The 19,563-nt window shown below is 46.2% G+C and overlaps 1 protein-coding gene across 1 annotated transcript in view; it reads left to right on the plus strand.

The window, feature by feature from the left end:
* Window positions 1–19,563, plus strand: part of LOC121558898 (MAGUK p55 subfamily member 4-like) — a 55,460-nt gene that overhangs the window by 15,063 nt on the left and 20,834 nt on the right. The window contains exons 2-5 of the mRNA XM_041872241.2: window positions 3,680–3,801; window positions 10,847–10,924; window positions 15,976–16,059; window positions 17,546–17,677. Coding sequence (XP_041728175.1) covers window positions 3,691–3,801; window positions 10,847–10,924; window positions 15,976–16,059; window positions 17,546–17,677 — 405 coding nt within the window. The 5' untranslated portion in view covers window positions 3,680–3,690. The remainder of the gene's footprint in view (window positions 1–3,679; window positions 3,802–10,846; window positions 10,925–15,975; window positions 16,060–17,545; window positions 17,678–19,563) is intronic.

Consider the following 19,563-nt stretch of genomic DNA (forward strand, 5'->3'; position numbering starts at 1 on the left):
ATAATACAATAGAAAAAGAAGAAGAAGAAGAAGAGACTCACAAACACGTTTGTCCATGAATCTGTATGAATCTGTTAGTCAATGAGTTTCTATGGGCTAATAGCAGTAAGACCAAATTCAGTGTTGCATGAAACCATTTTTACATATATATTTTCTCTGTCTCTATTATATCTGTCTATCCTGTGTCTCTATCTCTATTGTCTCTGTCTATCCTGTGTCTCTGTCTCTATTGTCTCTGTCTATCCTGTGTCTCTGTCTCTATTGTCTCTGTCTATCCTGTGTCTCTGTCTCTATTGTCTCTGTCTATCCTGTGTCTCTAACTCTATTGTCTCTGTCTATCCTCTGTCTCTATTGTCTCTGTCTATCCTCTGTCTCTATTGTCTCTGTCTCCCCTGTGTTTCTGTCTCTATTGTCTCTGTCTATCCTCTGTCTCTATTGTCTCTGTCTCCGCTGTGTCTCTGTCTCTATTGTCTCTGTCTATCCTGTGTCTCTGTCTCTATTGTCTCTGTCTATCCTGTGTCTCTGTCTCTATTGTCTCTGTCTCCCCTGTGTCTCTGTCTCTATTGTCTCTGTCTATCCTCTGTCTATATTCTCTGTCTATCCTGTGTCTCTGTCTCTATTGTCTCTGTCTCCCCTGTGTTTCTGTCTCTATTGTCTCTGTCTCCCCTGTGTCTCTGTCTCTATTGTCTCTGTCTCCACTGTGTCTCTGTCTCTATTGTCTCTGTCTATCCTGTGTCTCTGTCTCTATTGTCTCTGTCTCCGCTGTGTCTCTGTCTCTATTGTCTCTGTCTATCCTGTGTCTATCTCTATTGTCTCTGTCTCCCCTGTGTCTCTGTCTCTATTGTCTCTGTCTCCGCTGTGTCTCTGTCTCTATTGTCTATGTCTATCCTGTGTCTTTGTCTCTATTGTCTCTGTCTCCCCTGTGTCTCTGTCTCTAGCATTACCTCAGTACAATACACCATCCCCTGCTGTTTGCTGTGCTCTATTGTATCTGCATCTGTTTGTCTCTCTCTCTGTCTCTGTGTGTCCTTACCGCTGCCTGTCCCTCTCTCTGTCCATATCTCTGTCCCTGTTTCTGTCGCTGCCTCTGTCTCTGCTTGTCTCTATCTCTGCCTCTGCCTGTCTCTCTTCCTGCCCTGTCTCTTCTTCTGCCTGTCCCTCTCTCTGTCTCTGTCCCTGTCTGTCTCTGACCCTGTCCCTGTCGCAGCCTGTCTCTGTCTCTGTTTTTGCCTGTCTCTGTCCCTGTCTCTTCTTCTGCCTGTCCCTGTCTCTGCCTGTCTCTGTTCTGGTACCTGTCTCTGTCTGTCTCTTTCTCTGCCTGTCTTTGTCCATTTCTCTGTTCTGGTCCCTTAATCTGCCTGTTTCTGTCTCTGCCTCTGCCTGTCTCTGTCGCTGTGTCTCTGTCCCTGTCTTGGCCTTTCTCTTCTGCCTGTCTCTGTTCCAGTCCCTGTCTGTCCCTGCCTCCTCATCTTTCTGTCTCTGCCTGTCTTTGCCTGTCTCTGTCTGTCTCTGTTCCCCGTCTCTGTCCCTGTTTCTGTTTCTACCTGTCTCTGTCCCTGTCTCTGCCCGTATCCGTCTCTGCCTGTCTCTGTCCCTCTCCCTGTCTCTTCTTCTGCCTGTCTCTGTCCCTGTCTCTTCTTCTGCTGTCTCTATCCCTGTCTCTGCCTGTCTCTGTCTCTTCTTCTGCCTGTCTCTGTCCCTGTCTCTTCTTCTGCCTGTCTCTGTCTCTGTCTCTTCTTCTGCCTGTCTCTGTCCCTGTCTCTTCTTCTGCCTGTCTCTGTCCCAGTCTCTTCTTCTGCTGTCTCTATCCCTGTCTCTGCCTGTGTCCATCCCTGTCTCTGTCTCTGTCCCTGTCTCTGCCTGTATGCGTCTCTGCCTGTCTCTGTCCCTCTCCCTGTCTCTTCTTCTGCCTGTCTCGATCCCTGTCTCTTCTTCTGCCTGTGTCTGTCCCTGTCTCTTCTTCTGCCTGTCTCTGTCCCTGTCTCTTCTTCTGCCTGTCTCTGTCCCTGTCTCTTCTTCTGCCTGTCTCTGTCCCTGTTTCTTCTTCTGCCTGTCTCTATCCCTGTCTCTTCTTCTGCCTGTCTCTGTCCCTGTCTCTTCTTCTGCCTGTCTCTGTCCCTGTCTCTTCTTTTGCCTGTCTCTGTCCCTGTCTCTTCTTCTGCCTGTCTCTGTCCCTGTCTCTGTTACAGTCCCTGTTCCGGTCCCTGTCCCTGTCTCTCAACCCTGTATTTTTCTCTGTCCCTGTCTCTTCTTCTTTCTGTCTCTGTCCCTTTCTCTGCCTTTCTCTGTCTCTGTCTCTGTCTCTGTCTGTCCCTGTTCCGGTCTTTGTCTCTGTCTCTGTCCCTGTCTCTGCCTGTCTCTATCCCTGTCTCTTCTTCTGCCTGTCTCTATCCCTGTCTCTTCTTCTGCCTGTCTCTGTCCCTGTCTCTTCTTCTGCCTGTCTCTGTCCCTGTCTCTTCTTCTGCCTGTCTCTGTCCCTGTCTCTTCTTCTGCCTGTCTCTGTCCCTGTCTCTTCTTCTGCCCGTCTCTGTCCCTGTCTCTTCTTCTGTCTGTCTCTGTCCCTGTCTCTTCTTCTGCCTGTCTTTGTCCCTGTCTCTTCTTCTGCCTGTCTCTGTCCCTGTCTCTTCTTCTGCCTGTCTCTGTCCCTGTCTCTTCTTCTGCCTGTCTCTGCCTGTCTCTGTCCCTGTCTCTTCTTCTTCCTGTCTCTATCCCAGTCTCTTCTTCTGCCTGTCTCTGTCCCTGTCTCTTCTTCTGCCAGTCTCTGTCCCTGTCTCTTCTTCTGCCTGTCTCTGTCCCTGTCTCTGTCTCTTCTTCTGCCTGTCTCTGTCCCTGTCTCTTCTTCTGCCTGTCTCTGTCCCTGTCTCTGTCCCTGTCTCTTCTTCTGCCTGTCTCTATCCCTGTCTCTTCTTCTGCCTGTCTCTGTCTCTGTCTCTTCTTCTGCCTGTCTCTGTCCCTGTCTCTTCTTCTGCCTGTCTCTGCCTGTCTCCGTCCCTGTCTCTTCTTCTGCCTGTCTCTATCCCTGTCTCTTCTTCTGCCCGTCTCTGTCCCTGTCTCTTCTTCTGCCTGTCTCTGTCCCTGTCTCTTCTTCTGCCTGTCTCTGTCCCTGTCTCTTCTTCTGCCTGTCTCTGTCCCTGTCTCTTCTTCTGCCTGTCTCTGTCCCTGTCTCTTCTTCTGCCTGTCTCTGCCTGTCTCTGTCCCTGTCTCTTCTTCTGCCTGTCTCTGCCTGTCTCTGTCCCTGTCTCTTCTTCTGCCTGTCTCTATCCCTGTCTCTTCTTCTGCCTGTCTCTGTCTCTTCTTCTGCCTGTCTCTGTCCCTGTCTCTTCTTCTGCCTGTCTCTGTCCCTGTCTCTTCTTCTGCCTGTCTCTATCCCTGTCTCTTCTTCTGCCTGTCTCTGTCCCTGTCTCTTCTTCTGCCTGTCTCTGTCCCTGTCTCTGTCCCTGTCTCTTCTTCTGCCTGTCTCTGTCACTGTCTCTTCTTCTGCCTGTCTCTGTCTCTGTCTGTCCCTGCCTGTCCTGTCTGTCTCTGTCTGTCCCTGTTCTGGTCTTTGTCTCTGTCTCTGTCTCTGTCTCTGTCTCTGTCTCTGTCTCTTCTTCTGCCTGTCGCTGTTCCGGTCCCTGTCTCGTATCTCAATCTAAATTGCTGTCTGTCTTTATCTAAATCTGTCCCCCTGTCCCCCCAGGTCTGACAGAGATGCTGTCCAATATGGTACAGGAGGTGAGACTGGCTATCAACAGTGACATCAGTGGGTCTGAAGTCCTCTACAGTCTCCTCAGCGCCCCCTGGCTGCAGTCCCTACTCAAGGTCACAAATCGTTATTTTGATACAGTCTCCGCTAAAAGTCTGTCATCTTTATTTATTATACAGTCTATGTCATCCGTCATCTGACCACTGATCCACCCCTTATCAGCCAAACACACATCACCCAGATATCGGCCATACATTTAGGTATTTCCTGTTAATCCTACTGCATACAATACTACCATGATAACAGCTCTAAGCGTTAGTTAGCGTCACATCAACCATTCATGCTGATGTTACCTAATAATCCATACCTGTTTATACATACAGTTGAAGTCGGAAGTTTACATACACCTTAGCCAAATATATTTAAACTCAGTTTATCACAATTCCTGACATTTAATCCTAGTAAAAATTCCCTGCCTTAGGTCAGTTAGGATCACCACTTTATTTTAATAATGTGAAATGTCAGAATAATAGTAGAGAGAATTATTTATTACAGCTTTTATTTCTTTCATCACATTCCCAGTGGGTCAGAAGTTTACATACACTCAATTAGTATTTGGTAGCATTGCCTTTAAATTGTTTAACTTGGGTCAAATGTTTCGGGTAGCCTTCCACAAGCTTCCCACAATAAGTTGGGTGAATTTTGGCCCATTCCTCCTGACAGAGCAGGTGTAACTGAGTCAGGTTTGTAGGCCTCCTTGCTCGCACAAGCTTTTTCAGTTCTGCCCACACATTTTCTATAGGACTGAGGTCAGGGCTTTGTGATGGCCACTCCAATACCTTGACTTTGTTGTCCTTAAGACATTTTGCCACAACTTTGGAAGTATGCTTGGGGTTATTGTCCATTTGGAAGACTCATTTGCGACCAAGCTTTAACTTCCTGACTGATGTCTTGAGATGTTGCTTCAATATATCCACATCATTTTCCTTCCTCATGATGCCATCTATTTTGTGAAGTGCACCAGTCCCTCCTGCAGCAAAGCACCCCCACAGCATGATGCTGCCACCCCCGTGCTTCACGGTTGGGATGGTGTTATTCGGCTTGCAAGCTACCCCCTTTTTCCTCCAAACATAACGATGGTCATTATGGCCAAACAGTTCTATTTTTGTTTCATCAGACCAAAGGACATTTCTCCAAAAAGTACAATCTTTGTCCCCATGTGCAGTTGCAAACCGTAGTCTGGCTTTTTTATGGCGGTTTTGGAGCAGTGGCTTCTTCCTTGCTGAGCGGCCTTTCAGGTTATGTCGATATAGGACTCGTTTTACTGTGGATGTAGATACTTTTGTACCTGTTTCCTCCAGCATCTTCACAAGGTCCTTTGCTGTTGTTCTGGGATTGATTTGCACTTTTCGCACCAAAGTACGTTCATCTCTAGGAGACAGAACGCGTCTCCTTCCTGAGCGGTATGACAGCTGCGTGGTCCCATGATGTTTATACTTGCGTACTATTGTTTGTACAGATGAACGTGTTACCTTCAGGTGTTTGGTAATTGCTCCCAAGGATGAACCAGACTTGTGGAGGTCTACAATTTGTTTTCTGAGGTCTTGGCTGATTTCTTTTGATTTTCCCATGATGTCAAGCAAAGAGGCACTGAGTTTGAAGGTAGGCCTTGAAATACATCCACAGGTACACCTCCAATTGACTCAAAAGATGTCAATTAGCCTAGAAGCTTCTAAAGCCATGACATCATTTTCTGGAATTTTTCAAGCTGTTAAAAGCACAGTCAATTTAGTGTATGTAAACTTCTGACCCACTGGAATTGTGATACAGTGAATTATAAATGAAATAATCTGTCTGTAAACAATTGTTGGAAAAATGACTTGTGTCATGCACAAAGTAGATGTCCTAACCGACCTGCCAAAACGATAGTTTGTTAACAAGACATTTGTGGAGTGGTTGAAAAACGAGTTTTAATGACTCCAACCTAAGTGTATGTAAACTTCCAACTTCAACTGTACATACAGACATACAGTACATGATGGTGACATGATACATGTTAGCAGCTCTTGCTGTTAGTCGCTGGTATTCTGGCTTGCTGCAAGAATTATATATATCTAGTGCTTGTTATCTTATTCGCTACGCTAGCCCTTTTTAATGTTATCTTGTTATCTTGGTGTTTACCACAGTAGTCGCTACGCTAGCCCTCTTTAATACTATCTTGTTATCTTGGTGTTTACCACAGTAGTCACTATGCTAGCCCTCTATAATGTTATCTTGGTGTTTACCACAGTAGTCACTATGCTAGCCCTCTTTAATGTTATCTTGGTGTTTACCACAGTAGTCACTATGCTAGCGCTCGTTAATGTTATATTGGTGTTTACCACAGTAGTCGCTATGCTAGCCCTCTTTAATGTTATCTTGGTGTTTACCACAGTAGTCGCTACGCTAGCCCTCTTTAATGTTATCTTGGTGTTTTCTACAGTAGTCGCTACGCTAGTCCTCTTTAATGTTATCTTGGTGTTTTCTACAGTAGTCGCTATGCTAGCCCTCTTTAATGTTATCTTGGTGTTTACCACAGTAGTCACTATGCTAGCCCTCTATAATGTTATCTTGGTGTTTACCACAGTAGTCACTATGCTAGCCCTCTTTAATGTTATCTTGGTGTTTACCACAGTAGTCACTACGCTAGTCCTCTTTAATGTTATCTTGGTGTTTTCTACAGTAGTCGCTACGCTAGTCCTCTTTAATGTTATCTTGGTGTTTACCACAGTAGTCACTATGCTAGCCCTCTTTAATGTTATCTTGGTGTTTTCTACAGTAGTCACTATGCTAGCCCTCTTTAATGTTATCTTGGTGTTTTCTACAGTAGTCACTATGCTAGCCCTCTTTAATGTTATCTTGGTGTTTTCTACAGTAGTCACTATGCTAGCCCTCTTTAATGTTATCTTGGTGTTTTCTACAGTAGTCACTATGCTAGCCCTCTTTAATGTTATCTTGGTGTTTTCTACAGTAGTCACTATGCTAGCCCTCTTTAATGTTATCTTGGTGTTTACCACAGTAGTCGCTATGCTAGCCCTCTTTAATGTTATCTTGGTGTTTTCTACAGTAGTCGCTACGCTAGCCCTCTTTAATGTTATCTTGGTGTTTTCTACAGTAGTCACTATGCTAACCCTCTTTAATGTTATCTTGGTGTTTACCACAGTAGTCACTATGCTAGCCCTCTTTAATGTTATCTTGGTGTTTTCTACAGTAGTCGCTATGCTAGCCCTCTTTAATGTTATCTTGGTGTTTTCTACAGTAGTCGCTACGCTAGCCCTCTTTAATGTTATCTTGGTGTTTACCACAGTAGTCACTATGCTATCCCTCTTTAATGTTATCTTGGTGTTTACCACAGTAGTCGCTATGCTAGCCCTCTTTAATGTTATCTTGGTGTTTACCACAGTAGTCACTATGCTAACCCTCTTTAATGTTATCTTGGTGTTTACCACAGTAGTCGCTATGCTAGCCCTCTTTAATGTTATCTTGGTGTTTACCACAGTAGTCGCTATGCTAGCCCTCTTTAATGTTATCTTGGTGTTTACCACAGTAGTCACTATGCTAACCCTCTTTAATGTTATCTTGGTGTTTACCACAGTAGTCACTATGCTAGCCCTCTTTAATGTTATCTTGGTGTTTACCACAGTAGTCACTATGCTAGCCCTCTTTAATGTTATCTTGATGTTTACCACAGTAGTCACTATGCTAGCCCTCTTTAATGTTATCTTGGTGTTTTCTACAGTAGTCGCTATGCTAGCCCTCTTTAATGTTATCTTGGTGTTTACCACAGTAGTCGCTATGCTAGCCCTCTTTAATGTTATCTTGGTGTTTTCTACAGTAGTCGCTATGCTAGCCCTCTTTAATGTTATCTTGGTGTTTTCCACAGTAGTCACTATGCTAGCCCTCTTTAATGTTATCTTGGTGTTTTCTACAGTAGTCACTATGCTAGCCCTCTTTAATGTTATCTTGGTGTTTTCCACAGTAGTCACTATGCTAGCCCTCTTTAATGTTATCTTGGTGTTTTCTACAGTGAGTCGCTACGCTAGCCCTCTTTAATGTTATCTTGGTGTTTTCTACAGTAGTCACTATGCTAACCCTCTTTAATGTTATCTTGGTGTTTACCACAGTAGTCACTATGCTAGCCCTCTTTAATGTTATCTTGGTGTTTTCTACAGTAGTCGCTATGCTAGCCCTCTTTAATGTTATCTTGGTGTTTTCTACAGTAGTCGCTACGCTAGCCCTCTTTAATGTTATCTTGGTGTTTACCACAGTAGTCACTATGCTAGCCCTCTTTAATGTTATCTTGGTGTTTACCACAGTAGTCGCTATGCTAGCCCTCTTTAATGTTATCTTGGTGTTTACCACAGTAGTCACTATGCTAACCCTCTTTAATGTTATCTTGGTGTTTACCACAGTAGTCGCTATGCTAGCCCTCTTTAATGTTATCTTGGTGTTTACCACAGTAGTCGCTATGCTAGCCCTCTTTATTGTTATCTTGGTGTTTACCACAGTAGTCACTATGCTAACCCTCTTTAATGTTATCTTGGTGTTTACCACAGTAGTCACTATGCTAGCCCTCTTTAATGTTATCTTGGTGTTTACCACAGTAGTCACTATGCTAGCCCTCTTTAATGTTATCTTGGTGTTTACCACAGTAGTCGCTACGCTAGCCCTCTTTAATGTTATCTTGGTGTTTTCTACAGTAGTCGCTACGCTAGCCCTCTTTAATGTTATCTTGGTGTTTACCACAGTAGTCGCTACGCTAGCCCTCTTTAATGTTATCTTGGTGTTTTCTACAGTAGTCGCTACGCTAGCCCTCTTTAATGTTATCTTGGTGTTTACCACAGTAGTCACTATGCTAGCCCTCTTTAATGTTATCTTGGTGTTTACCACAGTAGTCACTATGCTAGCCCTCTTTAATGTTATCTTGGTGTTTTCTACAGTAGTCACTACGCTAGCCCTCTTTAATGTTATCTTGGTGTTTTCTACAGTAGTCACTATGCTAGCCCTCTTTAATGTTATCTTGGTGTTTACCACAGTAGTCACTATGCTAGCCCTCTTTAATGTTATCTTGGTGTTTTCTACAGTAGTCGCTACGCTAGCCCTCTTTAATGTTATCTTGGTGTTTACCACAGTAGTCACTATGCTATCCCTCTTTAATGTTATCTTGGTGTTTACCACAGTAGTCGCTATGCTAGCCCTCTTTAATGTTATCTTGGTGTTTACCACAGTAGTCACTATGCTAACCCTCTTTAATGTTATCTTGGTGTTTACCACAGTAGTCGCTATGCTAGCCCTCTTTAATGTTATCTTGGTGTTTACCACAGTAGTCGCTATGCTAGCCCTCTTTAATGTTATCTTGGTGTTTACCACAGTAGTCACTATGCTAACCCTCTTTAATGTTATCTTGGTGTTTACCACAGTAGTCACTATGCTAGCCCTCTTTAATGTTATCTTGGTGTTTACCACAGTAGTCACTATGCTAGCCCTCTTTAATGTTATCTTGATGTTTACCACAGTAGTCACTATGCTAGCCCTCTTTAATGTTATCTTGGTGTTTTCTACAGTAGTCGCTATGCTAGCCCTCTTTAATGTTATCTTGGTGTTTACCACAGTAGTCGCTATGCTAGCCCTCTTTAATGTTATCTTGGTGTTTTCTACAGTAGTCGCTATGCTAGCCCTCTTTAATGTTATCTTGGTGTTTTCCACAGTAGTCACTATGCTAGCCCTCTTTAATGTTATCTTGGTGTTTTCTACAGTAGTCACTATGCTAGCCCTCTTTAATGTTATCTTGGTGTTTTCCACAGTAGTCACTATGCTAGCCCTCTTTAATGTTATCTTGGTGTTTTCTACAGTAGTCGCTACGCTAGCCCTCTTTAATGTTATCTTGGTGTTTTCTACAGTAGTCACTATGCTAACCCTCTTTAATGTTATCTTGGTGTTTACCACAGTAGTCACTATGCTAGCCCTCTTTAATGTTATCTTGGTGTTTTCTACAGTAGTCGCTATGCTAGCCCTCTTTAATGTTATCTTGGTGTTTTCTACAGAAGTCGCTACGCTAGCCCTCTTTAATGTTATCTTGGTGTTTACCACAGTAGTCACTATGCTAGCCCTCTTTAATGTTATCTTGGTGTTTACCACAGTAGTCGCTATGCTAGCCCTCTTTAATGTTATCTTGGTGTTTACCACAGTAGTCACTATGCTAACCCTCTTTAATGTTATCTTGGTGTTTACCACAGTAGTCGCTATGCTAGCCCTCTTTAATGTTATCTTGGTGTTTACCACAGTAGTCGCTATGCTAGCCCTCTTTATTGTTATCTTGGTGTTTACCACAGTAGTCACTATGCTAACCCTCTTTAATGTTATCTTGGTGTTTACCACAGTAGTCACTATGCTAGCCCTCTTTAATGTTATCTTGGTGTTTACCACAGTAGTCACTATGCTAGCCCTCTTTAATGTTATCTTGGTGTTTACCACAGTAGTCGCTACGCTAGCCCTCTTTAATGTTATCTTGGTGTTTTCTACAGTAGTCGCTACGCTAGCCCTCTTTAATGTTATCTTGGTGTTTACCACAGTAGTCGCTACGCTAGCCCTCTTTAATGTTATCTTGGTGTTTTCTACAGTAGTCGCTACGCTAGCCCTCTTTAATGTTATCTTGGTGTTTACCACAGTAGTCACTATGCTAGCCCTCTTTAATGTTATCTTGGTGTTTACCACAGTAGTCACTATGCTAGCCCTCTTTAATGTTATCTTGGTGTTTTCTACAGTAGTCACTACGCTAGCCCTCTTTAATGTTATCTTGGTGTTTTCTACAGTAGTCACTATGCTAGCCCTCTTTAATGTTATCTTGGTGTTTACCACAGTAGTCACTATGCTAGCCCTCTTTAATGTTATCTTGGTGTTTACCCCAGTAGTCACTATGCTAGCCCTCTTTAATGTTATCTTGGTGTTTACCACAGTAGTCACTATGCTAGCCCTCGTTAATGTTATCTTGGTGTTTACCACAGTAGTCACTATGCTAGCCCTCTTTAATGTCATACCCAGTGCCTATCTGTCTGTGTTGTCTCTGTATAATGAACAGGTAAAGATGCATTGTATTGTATTATATGTCTGTGTTTTCTACAGGTCTATGAGTGTCTGCTGAAGTTCAGAAGGCTTCCACCCAGTCCCTACCTGCTTTATGCCTCTGGTCTCTCTCACGAGGTCAGTACACTAGACTTAGGGAGCGTCTGCAATGCCAGTCCCTTATGCCTCTGGTCTCTCTCACGAGGTCAGTACACTAGACTTAGGGAGCGTCTGCAATGCCAGTCCCTTATGCCTCTGGTCTCTCTCACGAGGTCAGTACACTAGACTTAGGGAGCGTCTGAAACGCCAGTCCCTTATGCCTCTGGTCTCTCTCACGAGGTCAGTACACTAGACTTAGGGAGCGTCTGAAACGCCAGTCCCTTATGCCTCTGGTCTCTCTCACGAGGTCAGTACACTAGACTTAGGGAGCGTCTGAAATGGCAGTCCCTACCTGCCTTATGCCTCTGGTCTCTCTCACGAGGTCAGTTCACTAGACTTAGGGAGCGTCTGAAATGCCAGTCCCTACCTGGTCTCTCTCACGAGGTCAGTACACTAGACTTAGGGAGCGTCTGAAATGCCAGTCCCTACCTGCCTTATGCCTCTGGTCTCTCTCACGAGGTCAGTACACTAGACTTAGGGAGCGTCTGAAATGCCAGTCCCTACCTGGTCTCTCTCACGAGCGTCTGAAATGCCAGTCCCTACCTGGTCTCTCTCACGAGGTCAGTACACTAGACTTAGGGAGCGTCTGAAATGCCAGTCCCTACCTGGTCTCTCTCACGAGGTCAGTACACTAGACTTAGGGAGCGTCTGAAACGCCAGTCCCTTATGCCTCTGGTCTCTCTCACGAGGTCAGTACACTATCAATCAATCAATCAATTTTATTTTATATAGCCCTTCTTACATCAGCTAATATCTCGAAGTGCTGTACAGAAACCCAGCCTAAAACCCCAAACAGCTAGTAATGCAGGTGTAGAAGCACGGTGGCTAGGAAAAACTCCCTAGAAAGGCGAAAACCTAGGAAGAAACCTAGAGAGGAACCAGGCTATGAGGGGTGGCCAGTCCTCTTCTGGCTGTGCCGGGTGAAGATTATAACAGAACCATGCCAAGATGTTCAAAAATGTTCATAAGTGACAAGCATGGTCAAATAATAATCAGGAATAAATCTCAGTTGGCTTTTCATAGCCGATCATTAAGAGTTGAAAACAGCAGGTCTGGGACAGGTAGGGGTTCCATAACCGCAGGCAGAACAGTTAAAACTGGAATAGCAGCAAGGCCAGGCGGACTGGGGACAGCAAGGAGTCACCACGGCCGGTAGTCCCGACGTATGGTCCTAGGTGCTCAGGTCTCTCAGTTGGCTTTTCATAGCCGATCATTAAGAGTTGAAAACAGCAGGTCTGGGACAGGTAGGGGTTTCGTAACCGCAGGCAGAACAGTTGAAACTGGAATAGAAGCAAGGCCAGGCGGACTGGGGACAGCAAGGTGTCATCATGCCCGGTAGTCCTGACGTATGGTCCTAGGGCTCAGGTTCTCAGAGAGAAAGAGAGAACGAGAGAATTAGAGAGAGCATACTTAAATTCACACAGGACACTGGATAAGACAGGAGAAGTACTCCAGGTATAACCAACTAACCCCAGCCCCCCGACACATAAACTACTGCAGCATAAATACTGGAGGCTGAGACAGGAGCGGTCCGGAGACACTGTGGCCCCATCCGAAGAAACCCCCGGACAGGGCCAAACAGGAAGGATATAACCCCACCCACTCTGCCAAAGCACAGCCCCCGCACCACTAGAGGGATATCCTCAACCACCAACTTACAATCCTGAGACAAGGCCGAGTATAGCCCACAGAGGTCTCCACCACAGCACAAACCAAGGGGGGGCGCCAACCCAGACAGGAAGATCACGTCAGTAACTCAACCCACTCAAGTGACGCACCCCTCCCAGGGACGGCATGAAAGAGCACCAGCAAGCCAGTGACTCAGCCCCTGCAACAGGGTTAGAGGCAGAGAACCCCAGTGGAGAGGGGAACCGGCCCGGCAGAGACAGCAAGGGCTGTTCGTTGCTCCAGAGCCTTTCCGTTCACCTTCACACTCCTGGGCCAGACTACACTCAATCATATGACCTACTGAAGAGATAAGTCTTCAGTAAAGACTTAAAGGTTGAGACCGAGTCTGCGTCTCTCACATGGGTAGGCAGACTGTTCCATAAAAATGGAGATCTATAGGAGAAAGCCCTGCTTCCCGCTGTTTGCTTAGAAATTCTAGGGACAATTAGGAGGCCTGCGTCTTGTGACCGTAGCGTACGTATTGGTATGTACGGCAGGACCAACTCGGAAAGATAGGTAGGAGCAAGCCCATGTAACGCTTTATAGGTTAACAGTAAAACCTTGAAATCAGCCCTTGCCTTAACAGGAAGCCAGTGTAGGGAAGCTAGCACTGGAGTAATATGATCAAATTTCTTGGTTCTAGTCAGGATTCTAGCAGCCGTATTTAGCACTAACTGAAGTTTATTTAGTGCTTTATCCGGGTAGCCGGAAAATAGAGCATTGCAGTAGTCTAACCTAGAAGTAACAAATGCATGGATTAATTTTTCTGCATCATTTTTGGACAGAACATTTCTGATTTTTGCAATGTTACGTAGATGGAAAAAAGCTGTCCTTGAAACAGTCTTGATATGTTCGTCAAAAGAGAGATCAGGGTCAAGAGTAACGCCGAGGTCCTTCACAGTTTTATTTGAGACGACTTTACAACCATCAAGATGAATTGTCAGATTTAACAGAAGATCTCTTTGTTTCTTGGGACCTAGAACAAGCATCTCTGTTTTGTCCGAGTTTAAAAGTAAAAAGTTTTCAGCCATCCACTTCCTTATGTCTGAAACACAGGCTTCTAGCGAGGGCAATTTTGGGGCTTCACCATGTTTCATTGAAATGTACAGCTGTGTGTCATCCGCATAGCAGTGAAAGTTAACATTATGTTTTCGAATAACATCCCCAAGAGGTAAAATATATAGTGAAAACAATAGTGGTCCTAAAACGGAACCTTGAGGAACACCGAAATGTACAGTTGATTTGTCGGAGGACAGACCATTCACAGAGACAAACTGATATCTTTCCGACAGGTAAGATCTAAACCAGGCCAGAACTTGTCCGTGTAGACCAATTTGGGTTTCCAGTCTCTCCAAAAGAATGTGGTGATCGATGGTGTCAAAGGCAGCACTAAGGTCTAGTAGCACGAGGACAGATGCAGAGCCTCGGTCTGACGCCATTAAAAGGTCATTTACCACCTTCACAAGTGCAGTCTCAGTGCTATGATGGGGTCTAAAACCAGACTGAAGCATTTCGTACACATTGTTTGTCTTCAGAAAGGCAGTGAGTTGCTGCGCAACAGCTTTTTCTAAAATTTTTGAGAGGAATGGAAGATTCGATATAGGCCGATAGTTTTTTATATTTTCCGGGTCAAGGTTTGGCTTTTTCAAGAGAGGCTTTATCACTGCCACTTTTAGTGAGTTTGGTACACATCCGGTGGATAGAGAGCTGTTTATTATGTTCAACATAGGAGGGCCAAGCACAGGAAGCAGCTCCTTCAGCAGTTTAGTAGGAATAGGATCCAGTATGCAGCTTGAAGGTTTAGAGGCCATGATTATTTTCATCATTGTGTCAAGAGATATAGTACTAAAACACTTAAGTGTCTCTCCCGATCCCAGGCCCTCGCAGAGCTGTGCAGATCCAGGACAGCTAAGCCCTGGAGGAATACGCAGATTCAAAGAGGAGTCCGTAATTTGCTTTCTAATGGTCATGATCTTTTCCTCAAAGAAGTTCATGAATTTATTACTGCTGAAGTGAAAGCCATCCTCTCTTGGGGAATGCTGCTTTTTAGTTAGCTTTGCAACAGTATCAAAAAGAAATTTTGGATTATTCTTATTTTCCTCGATTAAGTTGGAAAAGTAGGATGATCGAGCAGCAGTGAGGGCTCTTCGGTACTGCACGGTACTGTCTTTCCAAGCTAGTCGGAAGACTTCCAGTTTGGTGTGGCGCCATTTCCGTTCCAATTTCCTGGAAGCTTGGCACTAGACTTAGGGAGCGTCTGAAACGCCAGTCCCTTATGCCTCTGGTCTCTCTCACGAGGTCAGTACACTAGACTTAGGGAGCGTCTGAAACGCCAGTCCCTTATGCCTCTGGTCTCTCTCACGAGGTCAGTACACTAGACTTAGGGAGCGTCTGAAATGCCAGTTCCTACCTGCCTTATGCCTCTGGTCTCTCTCACGAGGTCAGTTCACTAGACTTAGGGAGCGTCTGAAATGCCAGTCCCTTATGCCTCTGGTCTCTCTCACGAGGTCAGTTCACTAGACTTAGGGAGCGTCTGAAATGCCAGTCCCTACCTGCCTTATGCCTCTGGTCTCTCTCACGAGGTCAGTACACTAGACTTAGGGAGCGTCTGAAATGCCAGTCCCTTATGCCTCTGGTCTCTCTCACGAGGTCAGTACACTAGACTTAGGGAGCGTCTGAAACGCCAGTCCCTTATGCCTCTGGTCTCTCTCACGAGGTCAGTACACTAGACTTAGGGAGCGTCTGAAATGCCAGTCCCTTATGCCTCTGGTCTCTCTCACGAGGTCAGTACACTAGACTTAGGGAGCGTCTGAAATGCCAGTCCCTTATGCCTCTGGTCTCTCTCACGAGGTCAGTACACTAGACTTAGGGAGCGTCTGAAATGCCAGTCCCTTATGCCTCTGGTCTCTCTCACGAGGTCAGTACACTAGACTTAGGGAGCGTCTGAAATGCCAGTCCCTTATGCCTCTGGTCTCTCTCACGAGGTCAGTTCACTAGACTTAGGGAGCATCTGAAATGCCAGTCCCTACCTGGTCTCTCTCACGAGGTCAGTTCACTAGACTTAGGGAGCGTCTGAAACGCCAGTCCCTACCTGCCTTATGTCTCTGGTCTCTCTCACGAGGTCAGTACACTAGATTTAGGGAGCGTCTGAAATGGCAACCTTTTCCTTATATAGTGCCCTTCTTTTTACCAGGGCTCTGGTCAGAAGTAGTGCACTATGTAGAGAATATGGTACCATTTAGGACGCTCCCTAACTCCCCGACAGAAAACTAGATGACTTGGGCTAGCTGTACTGCCCACGACATCATGAATGACAGCTAATGGTATTTGTCTTGTGTTCGTTTTTCATGCCTGTTTAACAGATCCTGTCCAACATCCGAGCAGCACCAGCCCCGTCCCCAGAGGCCAGACGGCTCTATAATCTATTGAAGTCCCCCCATCTACAGGTAATCTATGGGAGCTTTTATTCACATTGTTCAGACCGTTGTACTTTTACTGTCAGAACAGATTAGACTACTTGTGCCCTTCTCACAGTAACGTGCCAAACACCGAACGTTAGTGTAATGTCTTGATTATTTTCTTAACACATTTTCCTTTCAAGAAACTATTGGTAGATGCGTAAGATGGCCAGTGCAGTACAGCTTGGCTCGGCTCAGTTTAGCTTGGCTCGGCTCAGTTTAGCTTGGCTTGGCTCAGTACAGCTTGGCTCGGCTCAGTTTAGCTTGGCTCGGCTCAGTACAGCTTGGCTCGGCTCAGTTTAGCTTGGCTCGGCTCAGTTTAGCTTGGCTCGGCTCAGTACAGCTTGGCTCGGCTCAGTTTAGCTTGGCTCGGCTCAGTACAGCTTGGCTCGGCTCAGTTTAGCTTGGCTCGGCTCAGTTTAGCTTGGCTTGGTATTGTGAAAGAGGCTATAGACTTCCCTCTGTTGATCTGTGCTCCTCTTGCTGACTGACTGGCTGACTGACTGACTGACTGGTTGGATAACTGACTGGCTGACTGACTGATTGGATAACTGACTGGTTGGCTGACTGACTGGTTGGCTGACTAACTGGCTGACTGACTAACTGGCTGGATAACTGACTGGCTGACTGACTGATTGGATAACTGACTGGTTGGCTGACTGACTGGTTGGCTGACTAACTGGCTAACTGACTGACTGATTGGATAACTGACTAACTGGCTGACTGACTGATTGGATAACTGACTAACTGGCTGACTGACTGATTGGATAAATGACTGACTGACTGACTGACTGGCTAACTGACTGGATAACTGACTGACTGGCTGACTGACTGATTGGATAAATGACTGACTGACTGACTGACTGACTGGCTGACTGGCTGGCTGACTGGCTGGCTGACTGACTGGCTAACTGACTGGTTGGATAACTGACTAACTGGCTGACTGACTGATTGGATAACTGACTGACTGACTGGCTGACTGACTGGTTGGCTGACTGACTGGCTGACTGACTGACTGGATAACTGACTGACTGGCTGACTGACTGATTGGATAACTGACTGACTGGCTAACTGACTGGTTGGCTGACTTGCTGACTGACTAACTGGTTGGCTGACTGACTTGCTGACTGGCTGACTGGCTGACTGGCTGACTGGCTGACTGGCTAACTGACTGGCTGACTGGCTAACTGAAGGCTGACTGACTGACTGGTTGGCTGACTTGCTGACTGGCTGACTGGCTAACTGACTGGCGGACTGGCTAACTGACTGGCTAACTGACTGACTGGTTGGCTGACTGACTAACTGGCTAACTGACTGGTTGGCTGACTTGCTGACTGACTGACTGGTTGGCTGACTTGCTGACTGACTGACTGGTTGGCTGACTTGCTGACTGGCTGACTGGCTGACTGGCTAACTGACTGACTGACTAGTTGGCCTACTTGCTGGCTGACTGCCTGTGTTCTTCCCCTCCCAGGCCCTCCTCTCAGCCCATGACACGGTGGCCCAGACAGACTATGAGCCAGTTCTCCCTCCGCTCCCTGAGGACCTGCCAGAGGACGAGGAGGCCATGAGGATCGTCTGTCTGGTCAAGAACAAACAGCCCCTGGTGAGTACTGTACTAGAGCACTACAATCACACAACACCTCACAATGCCGTTACACTCACACATTACAGTACTGTGACTGTAACTCTGTGACTGTAACTCTGTGACTAACTCTGTGACTGTAACTCTGTGACTAACTCTGTGACTGTAACTCTGTGACTAACTCTGTGACTGTAACTCTGTGACTAACTCTGTGACTGTAACTCTGTGACTAACTCTGTGACTGTAACTCTGTGACTAACTCTGTGACTGTAACTCTAACTCTGTGACTAACTCTGTGACTAACTCTGTGACTAACTCTGTGACTGTAACTATGTGACTGTAACTATGTGACTGTAACTATGTGACTGTAACTCTGTGACTGTAACTCTGTGACTGTAACTCTGTGACTGTAACTATGTGACTGTAACTCTGTGACTGATGATGGCTCACAGTAGCCATAGTCACATATTCATGGGGAATAATTCTGTGGCGTAAATATCATGAACATGCAAAGCAGTAAAACTCTGTTTATACAGTCTGTTAGCCACTCTGAGGACAAATCAGATGCCCCTGTAATGAACTGTAGTGGCTGCTTCTCTCTCCACTAGAGACCTCTGTCTCATCCCTGGGCCTGGTAACTTATTCACTTGGGTCCTAGTTCCAATGTAACCCAGGCTCTGTCTCTACTTATAAGAACGGTGGAGGAGGAGGAGGAGGAGGAGGAGGAGGAGGAGGCAGTGCCAGTGGAGAGTTTATCTGTAGTCGTTGGGACAGCCTGCGGCGCCTCACCCTCGAGAGACTGGTCCGTGGGAGGAGGGCGAGGTCAAGGGAGCACTTAGCCACATCAGGGGGGCACAGGGACAGTTATACCTCTGCTGGCCTGCTGGCCCCCGTTTTCCCTGGTCAGTCACGGCCCCTCCCTCGCCACGAGTCCACCGGGTCCCGGCCCCTTCCTCGCTACGAGTCCACAGGCAGCTGCAAGCTGTGTCGCCAGACAGCAGAGCTCTGGGAGAGAGGCCTGAACCACTCTGCTCCCTCTGTCTGCAGCCCTGTACACACCACTGGTAGGAGGACCAAGGCTACACAGGAAGCATCTACAATACAGCCAGTGTATTGTAATGCTTCAGATTTTCATCTTGTCACTTTCATTACCTTTTATCACTTTCTTTACAGGACGTATTTTATAATATGTGTGATTGTAATCCTCATCATCACTGTGCCTAGTTACTGTTTCTGCTGGGTTTGATCGTCTTGTTAATGATCATGAATATTTCAGCTTTATTTCTCTTCCATCTTCTCCTCTGACCTCTAACCTCTGACCTCTACGACTGTCTTCCTCCTTCACCTGTGGAGATAAAACCTTGCCCGAGGACAAACAGAACGGAGACAACAGGAATCACGACCTAGGAAAGGGGGACTACGCCTACCCTCCCTCTCACTGGAAGGGCCCCCTCCCAACCACCAGCCTGACCATCCCTAACTCCCCTGTCTGTCACCCCCGTAAGATCCTAACTCCTGGTAGTGGTAGTGGTGGCCACCGGGCTCGGACGGCTCCCTCTAGCCCCGTAGCCAGGCGTCGGAGATGGCTAGGCTCCCAGAACGGACCTAGCCGGGACCCCTCTCTGGATCTGACCGAGCAGCCCAGCCTGGATGAGCTGAAGAGTGCGGTCGAGTCTGTAGCCAGCAGTATAGAGAACAGCAGTAGTGGTGTCCGTGACCTGGGCCAGAAGATGGTGTCCGCCACAGAGCTGATGTCAGATAGCGTGGAGGAGAATGCTCTTGCTCTCAACCTGTTAGTGGAGGTGGTTGATAAACTGCAGGGACTCATTATTGCGTCCAAGTCTCCCAAAACACCTCCTCCACCACCTCCTCCACCCGAAATCTTCCCTTCACCTCCCTCTCCTCCT

Source organism: Coregonus clupeaformis, unplaced genomic scaffold (genome assembly GCF_020615455.1).
Source record: "Coregonus clupeaformis isolate EN_2021a unplaced genomic scaffold, ASM2061545v1 scaf0479, whole genome shotgun sequence".
Taxonomy (NCBI): domain Eukaryota; kingdom Metazoa; phylum Chordata; class Actinopteri; order Salmoniformes; family Salmonidae; genus Coregonus; species Coregonus clupeaformis.